Source organism: Hemicordylus capensis, chromosome 6, assembly GCF_027244095.1.
Source record: "Hemicordylus capensis ecotype Gifberg chromosome 6, rHemCap1.1.pri, whole genome shotgun sequence".
Taxonomy (NCBI): Eukaryota; Metazoa; Chordata; class Lepidosauria; order Squamata; family Cordylidae; genus Hemicordylus; species Hemicordylus capensis.
Genome location: NC_069662.1, coordinates 18,455,776 through 18,468,119, shown reverse-complemented (window position 1 = coordinate 18,468,119; position 12,344 = coordinate 18,455,776). Strand labels below are relative to the sequence as shown.

Sequence of the window (12,344 nt, the reverse complement as noted above, 5' to 3'; positions counted from 1 at the left end):
AAGGGCAGAAAGAATGATCTGGCCAATTACAGGCCCATTAGCCTGCTCAACACAGTTAGCAAGCTCTATACGAGACATCTGCATTGGAAACTATGGGACTGGCTGGAGCAGGTAAATCTGCTGGCGGAGGAACAGGCTGGCTTCAGGGAAGGCCGATCTACAATTGACCAGTGCCTAGTACTCCAGCACCTTATTGAAAAATACTCTTCCTGCAACATAACCTCCCTTTATGCAGCCCTCATCAACTTTAAAGCAGATTTTGACTCTATCTCACGAGTTAAATTATGGGAGAAGCTGGAGGCCTCAATTGACCAGCAACTGTTATACTTATATGTATGCTTCACACTGACACATCACTCAAGGTAAGATGCAATCCTCAGGGACATCTCACAAGTGCCATTGATACACAAAAGGGTGAAAAGTAAGGCTGCATATTAGCCCCACTATTATTTAACTCTTACATTAACATCATGGTCAGCCAACTCAACAACCTAGATTTCCAGCCTTAACTTGCAGGAGTTAAGGGAGTTTCCACCCTGCTTTATGCAGATGATGCAGCAATACCCTCAAGGACTCGCATTGGCCTTAAATGTGCATTGAGGGCCTTAGCTCAGTATTGCAAGGAAGATCTGCTGGAACTTAATTATCATAAAACCAAAATTATGGTCTTTGCTAAAAGGCCCAAAATCTGCACTTGGTTTATAGAAGAACACAAGATTGAACAGGTTCCTTGTTTTGAATATCTGATGGTAGTCCTGCACTCCACTGGCATTAGGAAGACCCATGGGGACTATACAACATTAAATGCACAGAGGAGTACCTCTGCTATCCTTTTCTTCGGACAAGAGGTGGCCATTATATACCCACAGCACTTAAATTGTATAAAGCCAAACCGCTCGCACAGCTTCTCTATGATGCCCAACTGGGCCCCTTCCACAACTTTGCCCCATTGGAGCATGTGCAATCAAAGTTCCAAAGAGCAGCCCTTCAAGTTCCAAAATGTGTCTCTAACGCCACATTGCGACTGGAGACAGGCTTGATGAAAGTGGAGACAAGGGTTTGGATTACCATACTTAACTGTGGGCTTAGACTATCTTTCTGTCCCATGGGCCTTGCCCCCATCACCCCGAGCGATGACACCCAATTCAGCTGGAAACAGTTGGTTATGACTAAAATATCGTCCCTGGGCCTATCCCCACCTCTCTTAGTTAACATAGGCTACGATCCGGCCAAAGCACTTATCAAACAGCATATTAGAGACCTAGAGCAACAATCTGATATAGGCAAGGCTCCGAACTTCCTCATCAGTGAAGGACTTGGGTACACTACCTCTCCTGTGGCATACCTAATGCAACTGGAAGTCCCAAAGCACAGGAGGGCCTTCACCCCGGTGCGTCGCCATGTTCTTTTCTCAGCTGTGCTTGACGGACGATATAGGAAGATTCCACTCTCGGAACATCAATGCCCCTACGACTCAGGGCAAGTAGAAACAGGGCATATCCTCCAATGTTTGTATTACAGGGACATTTGTGCCACCTTCATTCTTCCGTTATTACATAACTATCCTGATAATATGGACCAATTTTGCACCTCTTTACTGCTTTTTGATAGCAATCCCGCCACCACTTACAGTGTTGCCAAATTCTGCCCGACAGCTATTAAAATCCTGCAGATGATGACCTCCTGTTCATGCCCAGTGCCCAACTTCATGGACTAACTTGAGCACACCTTTGCCTGCTGCCTCAGAGCGCTTCATGGCAGCCCAACGTTCCTCCAGTTCTATAGTCCCACAGCTCCTTGGTTTTTTACCTTGCCCTAAATTGATAAAACTCTTACTATGTCTATAGTTATCCTTGTATGATTTTATGACTCCACATTTTGCATATAACTTTTTAATTCATTCTTGCATCTTTTATGCCTTTTTTTAAAAAAAGATGATGATTTTATGATGCCTTTACGAATATTTGTACTGTTAACTGTAATTCTTAGCTCTCGGCCATTAAGAGTCATTTAGTTTTGTGGTCATGTTCTGTCTTAGACAGACATAGTTTTATTTTAAACTAGCTGGGGCAGGCACAGAGCATCAAAGCCTCTGGTTCTCCCTCTCGGTTTTCCCTCTGTTCTTAGCCCCCCTGCCCACCACAGCTGTTTTCATTCCCCACCCATCTGCTGCTGCTGCTGCTTTCTTTCCCTGCCTGCCACCGCCGTTTTCTTCCCACCTTGCCCGCAAGCCTGACCACCACTTTCCTCTCCCCCTGCTGGCCTGGCAGCTTGCTCACAAACTCTTGCGAGAGCTGCCACACATGGGATTAGCGACGGGTGCGCCACACACACACACACACAACTTCTGATCCTTAGTCTTTTATCGTGGTTTTTCATTGTGGACCCCCAGGCTTTTAGTATCTACTTCTAATTTTAATATGCAATATGTAATCACCTCTAATAAGTTAGCCTGGTCAGTGACCATAATAAAGATTCATTTGATTTATCCCTAGCCATCCCTGTCTCTGGCTCCTCCAAGCCCTATCTCCCACTCTCTCTCCCTGAGCTAACAGTTAGACAGTTTAACTGTCTCACCCTCTGCTCCGTTCTACAGCTCCTCCCTCAGGAATCCCACTTGGAGGCGGTTCCTTGGACTTCAAAAGTTGATTGACAGTTCTGGTGCTGCCGCCAACCATCACAATGATAAACAAGGGGAGCCCTCTCCTACTGCTTGGAAAGGGTTCCTGCTTTTCATTACGTTATCAAAAATGGTAGTGGATATGAGACCCCTCTGGTGAGGAGATCTGTATGATGCTGGGTGTCCTGCTTATCAGAGGGCTGGGGGCACTTACTCACCACCATGATGGTTCCATACCCAAGGGTGAGGAGACCTGAAATCCAGAAGCTGTTCCAAGCTCAGCGTTCCAGCCAATGTGCTATATTTATCCCTAGTTGTATCGTGGCCGGCTCCTAGGAAGTGTTCTCGTTGGTGCTCGCAACAGCCCTATCTGCTGGGTGAGAATGCAGTTTACATAGGATCACACTAAGTTTCAGGGCTGTGTGCAGAGCTGGCCCGACCACAAGAGTAGATGAGGCAACCTTCCGGAGCCTGCCAAAGTGCCACGGGTATCTGCTGTAATTTCATAAATTGTCTTGGAGTGACAGGACCACAGCCTGTGCTTTTGAAAGAGGTGATATAGCAGCGTGTGAGCTGAATGCGACCGTCTTCATGCCAGCAGGCACAATGAGGACCACCTGATCTGCTTTGGCTGCCAAACTAACAGATGTGGTTGCAGAAGGAAAGAAAAGTGTCATCCCTTAAAAAGAATTAACTGATCATATTCATTTAATCTGCTGTTGTTGGGCTGCTTGGCAAGTGCCAAGATGAGGAATCTACAATTTTAGGCTTGACTCACTAAAGGTAAAGTGTGCTGTCAAATTGATTTCGACTCCTGGCTCCCATAGAGCCCTGTGGTTTTCTTTGGTAGGAGGGGTTTACCATTGCCGCCTCCCACGCAGTATGAGAGCATCTTCCTATATCACTCCTGTCCAATATAGTACCAGTTGGGATTTGAACCAGAAACTGCAGTTGGTACAGAATGCAGCCGTCAGGTTGGTTTCTAGGGTTACGCGAAGAGATCAAGTTACACTCATTTAAAAAGAGCTACACTGGCTGCCAATAGGCTTCCAGGCAAATTACATAGTGTTGGTTATCCTCTATAATAAAAGGCTTGGGTGTGCGCCCGTGTCTTTCTCGGCCATTCTGAGCATGTGTGGAGCACATGCCCAGAACGTCCGAGAAAGATACGGCTGCAGGCACCAGGCAGCCATGTTGGGTCCCGGTCCGGACCTCCAAGCGGCGGCGAAGCAGCAGCAGGAAGCGGCGGCGACTGGGGCCGATGCCGGCCACAGCGGTGCAACAGGGCCTGATGGCGGCGGCAGCCGCCGCGACAGGACAACGGGGAAGCGATGGCGGCGGCGAGTGGGGCCCATGGCGGCCGCGGCGGGGCGACAGTTGGTGGTTGCGGAGCTGTCCCGACAGCGGACGGGCAGCCCGCAGTGGGCCCCTATACCAGGGGCAGAAGGTGGGAATGGGGGGAGCGGTGGCTGTCCGGCAGCCGGCCGTAACGACGGACAAGCGGCGGCGGCGGCCACGGCAGGCTGCGTGGCATGGCGGGCCCGCCGCGGCTGGCATCGGACCCAGTTGCCGCCGCCTGCTGCTGCTGCTGCTTTGCCGCTGCTTCCAAAATTAACTGTTTGCCGCCCGGGAGAAGGAGCGGCGGGCCGGTAAGAAGAAAATTTAAAAATGCAGTGGGGGGGGGAAGGGCAGGGGGGAGGGGCAAGAGGGAGTGGGGCAGGGGGGAGGAGAGGGGAAAAACATAACCCAACTAGTGCCCGTTATTTTAACGGGCTTAAAAATACTAGTTACCTATAAAGCCCTGAATGGCTTGGGTCCAAGGTATTTAAGAGAACGCCACCTTCTTCATGAACCCTGCCACCTATTAAGATCATCTGGGGAGATCCAGTTGCGGTTGCCACTGGCTTGGTTGGTGGCAACTCAAAACCAGGCCTTTTCTAGGGTTGTTGCAGGCCTTTAGAACGTGTTCCCTAACAAAATTGGAGCCTTCCTTCTCTGGATGTTTTTAAGAAGGATCTGGAGACATACCTATTTAGTCAGGCTTTTTGTTTATAGTTTTAAGTTTTAGAGTTTGTATCTGTATTTTAAACTGTTTTAATTGTGTAAATGTTTTAATTGTGTGTTTAGATTGTGAACTGCACAGGGACTTAGGTATGGGGCAGTATAAAATTCTGTTAGTTAAATAAGTGTCTCAAAGCCTCATGGTCGGTGTTCCCTCTGACAGGGATTTCCAGCTGTTATTGACTTCAACTCCCAGAATCCCCAGCTGCAATGGCTTTTGCTTGGGGATTCTGGGAGTTGTAGTCAACAACATCTGGAAATCCCTGTTAGAGGGAACACTGCTCATGGTGAGGGTACAATAATATATTGGGGTGTGTGTGTGTGTGTGTGTGTGTGTGTGTGTGTACTGCCGTATCAATCTCCCTACAAGTGAGTAGCTCCAGCCTTCTCCCTTCCATGATAGCTTTTTCTGTACAGGAGAAGAGGTCACTGCATAACGGTAGGGCTTATACATTACATGTGGAACGTCCCACATTCAGTTCCCAGCATCTCCTGCTAAAATATTTTTGCCTGGGATGCTGCCAGTCAAATTGGACAGCGCTGGGAAAGCAGACCAAATGTCCGACTTGATATTAAAGAGCTTTGTCTGTTCACAGAATTTGCCTCTCTCCAGCCATCTCTTGGCTTTCTGGGCCTGACCTTTCAACATCTTGCCTTTATTATTATTATTTTTACTGCATACAATAAAGGTGACAAGGAGCATTTTTATGACTCATTGCTCTTTAACTAGGGCAAAACCCATTTGCTTACGAGCTTGCGATCAGTTGCCAATAGCACCTGCATGGGTGCTTTTATAGCAATCATAGGCAATTACTGTTGGAGAAATTCTCCTGTAATGCTAGGGTTCTTTATAAGCAGCGGCCATACTGTTCCATCAGATTCAAAGCTTTATTGATCCCTGTATGGGGTTTCCATCAATCACCAGCGTGAGTGAGGAAGAACCCCACAAAATGGTGGTTACAGAAGGAGGAGGGGAGCTGGAAGGAGCTCTCTCACTGTTTCTCCATGCCCCAGCAGGCAGTGGGCGCGGCTTTAAGGTCAATGGGTGAGCTTCCTCCTCCAATGCAACTGTCCCTGCAGCAGCCGATTCTGGCTGCTCAGGCAGTGGCATTTAATGTAAAAGGGCGGGGCGGGGACTTTGCCTTTGTCCCCCGTTCCCCGCATCCCATCACTGTGGCGGCATTTAGAAGAAAAATGGAGGGACTTCCTTCCTCCTTGCCACCCCTACTCTCCTCGCTGTGGCAGTAGGGGCGGAAAAAGACTTGGCTGCCTACAGGCGGCAAAAGGCTTAATCTGCCCCTGATAGTGATGTACCTGAATAGGATCCACATTGCACACCCTTCTTTATTGCTGCCTGAGTGAGTCTTTTTCTACAGGTGTGGAAAAAATCTTTCCCAGAAAAACACACTGCACCAGGTCAATCTAGAGACATTCTGCAAACACGTCTACCAACTCTTAGAAATTACAAAGGTGTTGCTTTTGGCCTCAGAAACATCTCTTAAACTAGCCAGCCAAGTTGAAGCCAGCCATCAGAAGCAATTCTACTTTGTAAAGACCTTACTTAGTGCCCGTGCAGCCTCCTTAATTTGATGTCTGAGCTGGAGGTGCCCAATGACTCCTCTTATGTGATTCGACTGGATCGGTTTTAGTTTGTGACTCCTGAGGAAGTGGACAAGCTGCTTGGAGTGGTGAGGCCTACTACTTGTTCTCTTAACATGGCTTGTTCTATCTAGCAGGGAGGCTCTTGTAGACAGCCTGGTGGAAATTATAAATGCTTTTCTGAGGGAGGGCAGGATGCCTCCTTGTCTAAAGGAGACAATCTTTAGACCTCTTTTAAAGAAGCCTGCATTACATCCCTCAGAGTTGAGCAATTATAGGCCTGTTTCCAACCTCCCATGGCTGGGCAAGGTAATTGAGAGGGTGGTTGCCTCTCAGCTCCAGGCGGTCTTGGAGGAAACTGATTATCTAGACCCATTTCAAACTGGTTTTCGGGCAGGCTATGGGGTGGAGACTGCCTTGGTCGGCCTGATGGATGATCTCCAATTAGGAATTGATGGAGGAAGTGTGACTCTGTTGGTCCTTTTGGATCTCTCGGCGGCTTTCGATACTATCGACCATAGTAGCCTTCTGGAACGTCTGAGGGTGTTGGGGGTGGGAGGCACTGTTTTACAGTGGTTCCTATCGAATGGATTCCAGATGGTGTCAATTGGAGATTGTTGCTCTTCGAAATCTGAGCATAAGTATGGTGTCCCTCAAGGCTCTGTACTTTCTCTAATGCTTATTAACATCTACATGAAACCGCTGGGAGAGATCATCATGGGATTTGGAGCGGGGTGTCACGCTGATGACACCCAGATCTACTTCTCCATGTCAGCTTCTTCAGGAGCTGGCATATCCTCCCCAAATGCCTGCCTGGAAGCAGTAATGGGCTGGATGAGGGAGAATAAAGTGAAGCTGAATCCAGATAAGATGGAGATACTTATTGTGCAAGGTCAGAATTCTAGAGACGATTTTGGTCTACCTGTTCTAGATGGGGTCATACTTCCCCAAAAGGAACAGGTTCACAGTCTGGGAGTACTTCTGAATCCACACTTCTCCCTGGTTTATCAGGTTGAGGTGGCCTGGGGTGCTTTCTATAAGCTCTGGCTGATAGGCCAGCTGCTCCTGTTTCTCGAGATCAGTGACCTCAGAACAGTGGTACATCTGTTGGTAACCTCCAGACTTGACTTCTGTAATGCACTCTATGTGGGGCTGCCTTTGTACATAGTCCGGAAACTTCAGTTGGTTCAGAATGTGGCAGCCGGGTTGGTCTCTGGGTCATCTTGGAGAGACCACGTTACTCCTTTACTAATGGAGTTACACTGGCTGCCAATAGGTTTCCAGACAAAATACGAAGTGCTAGTTATAACTTATAAAGCCCTAAGCAGCTTAGGCTCTGGGTATTTAAGAGAGTGTCTTCTTTGCTACAAGCCCCACCACCCATTGTGGTCATCTGAGGAGGTCCGTCTCCAGTTACCACCAACTCCTTTGGTAGGTACACAGAAACGGGCCTTCTTGTCGCTGCCCTGAGATTGTGGAATGCTCGTCCTGCTGAGATACGATCCTCCCCATCTCTGGCAGTTTTCAAAAAACACCTGAAAACCCATCTTTTTGCCCAAGCTTTCTCAGTTTCCTACAAGTTTTAATCTCTGGTTTATTTTTAAATTTTTAAATTGTTTTAAGTTTTTTGTATATGTTTTTAACTTGTTTTATGCTATTGTTAACTGCCTAGAGACGAAAGTTTGGGGCGGTGTATAAATTTGATAAATAAAAATAATTAAGCTTTATTCAGAAAACTCCGTTTTTCTCCTCCTCTCTTTTCCCTCCCCTTTCTTTCTGACGACCACAATGGAACCCTTCTCATGAAAATTTCCTCCACATAGAAAATACAATGTATCGGAGAGAAGGATTCTTGTCTCGCAAGTTCCCTGATATTATAGGTCTAGCCTACACATGCAACAGAATGAGGTGGTAGATCCTTGAGGAGAGAGAATGAACTGTACTACTTAAAACTGTGGGTGTACAATCACTGTATGTATCCCATACACTTAAAAACAACACTAAAAGTCAGCATAGCAGGCAGAGGTGCATGGAGCATTCAAAGTGATATCCCTACCTACAACCTGAAATGATACAGCCCACTTTACTGCGTTATTCTGTTGCATGAGTAGCCTAGGCCTCGGTTTACTATGGGCTGGTTTAGATGAGATGCCCGCTTTAACATGCGATCAGGACGCCCAGATATTTGGAGCGTGTGTAGAGGGGCAATTCAGATGAATGGCTTCTTCCTCGTGTGATTGATACCCTGTGAGTATGTTGGGTCATCCTCCCATGACATCCAGGCAAGTGGGCTGTGTGTTGTGGTCAGCGTCGTGTCCAAACCGGCCCTGAGTGGAAGGAATTTGATTTAGTGTGGAAGAGCTTTGCAAACCACAGCCTGCAGTCAGAAGCAGTACAGTTTACAGCCAAATTTACCACTTCTAGTTCTCACTGAGATTTCTTCAGCCAGACGAGACTGTGCCTTGATATTGGTGGCAGATCATGACAGAGAAATAAAATTTGGATGACTTACTGCACGTGTGTGTGTTGCAATGTAATGTTCATGCTGTTGTGCTGAATTCAAGAATCACGCAAAATTAGTTGCACAGTTGATGACCATTGGAAACAATGACCATCAGTTGCACAACTGCACAATTCTTGTGTTTAATGCAACAGCACTCTTGTGCAACAGTGCGGACATTATGTTGCAAAACACATGTCAACCTTTATTTCTTTGTTTGCAGATGTGTTCTGATATGTAAGTGATAACCTTTTTCACAGTGTGCAGTGTACATCGCTAAAGCAGCATGCATCGAAAGGTTGGGCTGTACAGTTAACAATCAGCAGCAAGTGACTAGAGTTTCAGCTTTCTTCACATAAGCCAATTTACCAGGACCTGAATGTTCCAAACACAATCTCTAGATCTCATATGTGGCAGCTTACTCATTTTGCATATAAGGGACACCTTCCTGCTTTGTTTGCAGTTCCTATGTGAGTTGCAAAAGGCTTCCAGAGTACTAGAAAGTCTACAACCCCTTGTTGCTTCAGCTTGGAGCATTCATTAATTTAATTTATTACATGGGCTTGGCAGCAAATGCCTGATTAAAACCAGTAATATAGTGCTAGGAACGTGCTAGGTACTGTACAGAGAAGAAATGGCGGTGCGGCCGAGAGAGCTTTCCGATTCTGTGCTGAGGAGGAAACCAAGAAAGCTCTTTGCCCCTTTGTGAATTAGAATGATTTAATCAACAGTTGATTGTTCTAAGATGGAAAGAGTTAATTTGGCACCTCAGGCTTTGGCCTCCCTCCTTGGTGTTAATGCCTCCTTCCTTCCTAGAGTTTCTTCCTCCTCCCACGTTTGCTGGGCTGCCTCGTCTTGTGTTGTGTGTGCAGCAGAATGCCAAGAGGAAGGTTGTGAGGTCGAGGGCGTGACTTTTCAGGTCATAGTCTCGGATCACAAGATGTTGAAGGTTCACAACAACTCTGCCGGAGAGCAAACAGAAGATTCTGTGCTTGTTTTCTTTTCAGGCTGCTTTTATTGAAAATTTATGATTGTTTTTATCTTGTTAATCGCCCTGGGGTCTTAGGATGAAGGGCAGTATGTATGTATTTGTCTTTTTATAAGTTTTCTCTAGCGAGTGTGACAGTGAAATGTAGCAGGGGGTACTAAACTGGAAGGGATAACTTCTATCTGATATGTTTCCAGACTGCCACCTTCCACATGAGCCTGCCCAAACCCTCAGTTCTTCATCTCATCATGCGTATCACAAACATGCTTTTTCATCCACATCACACATGTATGACAAAAGAGGCTATGACTGGCCAGTATAGCACATAATGGGACAAGCAAACTGGTGCCAGCTGAGAGCCTCAAATCGAAAGCAGTATATACTGCAGAGGCAACTTAGTGTTTTGGAGATCCAGGTTTATACCGCCACCTGCACCTCAGAGGAAGCAGCATCTTCATTGCTTATCCTTTTCTCTCCCCACCAGAGATCACTCGTAGCCTCCTGCCACGTCCTCGTCGCCTGCTCCTCTTGCTCAACCCTTTTGGAGGCAAGGGAAATGCCCTGCAGTGGTGCCAGAGTCACATCCTCCCCATGATAACAGAAGCCGATGTCAGCTTCAACTTGATCCAGACAGGTGAGGTGTAATAGGTAGGCATTCACACAATCACAAGAATACTGGTTATATCTGGTAGGTTCTTTAGTTCTTTAGGTTTTTTTAGTTTGTATAATTCTCAATTTTTAGATTTTAAAATAACTTTTAATTTGAAATGTAACTCTGTGGTTTTATCCTGACTTTTAACTTGTTTACTTAATTTAGTTAATTTTATTACTTTTATTTTACATTGTATCTGTTTTATTGTTGTGAGCCATCTAAGCAGTAGTGTACAAGAGGGGTGGGTTATAAATCTTTTAAATAAGAATTGTATAATGATGAAAAGTTAGTTGAATCCTGGTTAAATGCTGGTTAACCAGAGGGGTTAGACTAGGATTACCTTGAAATTCTGGGTTCTCACAATCGGCTCCACAGGACTTGCTAATCCTGATCAATTTTTTAACCAGCATCCTTGTGATAGTGTGAATGCAGCTGTAGTCTTAAAGCAGGGGTGGGCAGACTTAAGACTCCCAGGAGCTCCTTTTTTCTTTTTTCTTTTTATCTTTTGCAAGAGCTTTGGAAGCTATTTATTTTATTTATTTAAAATATTAATACCCCGCCCCTCCAGTACACCACTGCTCAGGGTGGCTAGCAAAGCTATCAGCATGAAATAAAAGTTTTCAAAAGCTTCTTAAAGGACAGAAGGGAGGTGGCATTATGAATCTCAGGAGGCAGGGTGTTCCATAAGGAGGGGGCTTACAACAGAGAAGGCCCTTCCATGAGCCTGGGCCCGTAATTCTGAGAAGACCCACCTGAGACGACCTCACAGGACAGGTTGAAGTTGTGCAGGAGAGGCGGTCCTGAAGGTACACAGGCGCCAAACCCTGAAGGGTTTTATAGGTGATAACCAGCACTTTGAATTGGACCCAGAAGTGAACTGGCAACTCACACAGTGACCACAACAAAGGTGAAACATGGTCATATTTTCTACTGCCCATAAGCAGCCGGGCCCCAGCATTTTGGGCCAGCTGAAGCTTCCGAGTTGTCTTCAAAGGCAACCCCAGTGAGAGTGCATTGCAAAAGTCCAACCGAGAGGTGGCGAGGGCATGAGTCACGGTTGCCAGGGCCTGCCGGTCGAGGTCAGGCTGCAGTTGGCACACCAGACGAAGCTGAGCAAAGGCTCCCCTGGCCACGGCTTCCGCCTGCTGTTCCAGCAGGAGCCGTGAGTCCAGGATGACCCCCAAATCACGAGCCTAGTGGCTTGAGGTGGTGGAGTCAGTCACAAAATGACAACTTGAGGAGGTGGAGCTAATATAAACATTTACATTGACAGAATAAAGGTTCTTAACATCAGGTTATTCATTGACAGAATAAAGGTTCTTAACCCCCTGAATTCCTGGCGAATTTTGCTGCAGGAGTGGGGAGAGCAAGAGAGGCTGCTTTGTGGAAGAAGAAGCTGGAGAGAAATTAATGGAAGAGAGATGGTAAAAGCAACCCTGAGCACTTTAAAAAGAGAGAGAAGGAGGTCAAAAATGGTGTGTCCATGTTCCCACTCAGCCAGCCAATCAAATTTGCAGTATTGGCTGGAAGGAGAGGGAGAAGCAAGGCCAAAGGCCTGGAGAGCTAGTTCAGGCAAGCGCAGAAGCTTCCAGTAGCTCCCGAGCTACCTAATGTCCACCCCTGCTTCACCCAGGTAAGGTGAATGAATGCCCCGTGATGTTGGAAGAGAATTTGGAGGCTTCCTCTGTTGGATTCAGATGGCTTTGATGGCAGTCACAAGATGTGATGATGGCCACTGCCTCATGGTTTCAAGAGGTGTTAGGTCGATCTTCCTCCATGAATTGTTCTATCAGTCACTCTTAGCCTGGCTGGCTAAATGGAGCCTACACATCCAGAGGTAGTATATTTTTGAATATCTCATATTGAGGATTTATTTGAGTTCTTATGTGAAAATTCAAATAGGAAGTAAGGGTGCAGTTACTCT

At 46.5% G+C, this 12,344-nt stretch overlaps 1 protein-coding gene across 3 annotated transcripts in view; it reads left to right on the top strand.

The window, feature by feature from the left end:
* Window positions 1-12,344, top strand: part of SPHK2 (sphingosine kinase 2) — a 34,102-nt gene that overhangs the window by 15,917 nt on the left and 5,841 nt on the right. The window contains exons 1-2 of one of the 3 annotated variants that reach the window (XM_053262036.1): window positions 3,581-3,594; window positions 10,253-10,402. In XM_053262036.1, the coding sequence (XP_053118011.1) occupies window positions 3,582-3,594; window positions 10,253-10,402 (163 nt within the window). In that variant the 5' untranslated portion in view covers window position 3,581. Of the gene's footprint in view, window positions 1-3,580; window positions 3,595-4,045; window positions 4,068-10,252; window positions 10,403-12,344 lie in introns of those variants that run through there. The other 2 variants (XM_053262037.1, XM_053262035.1) reach the window with 2 other exon arrangements.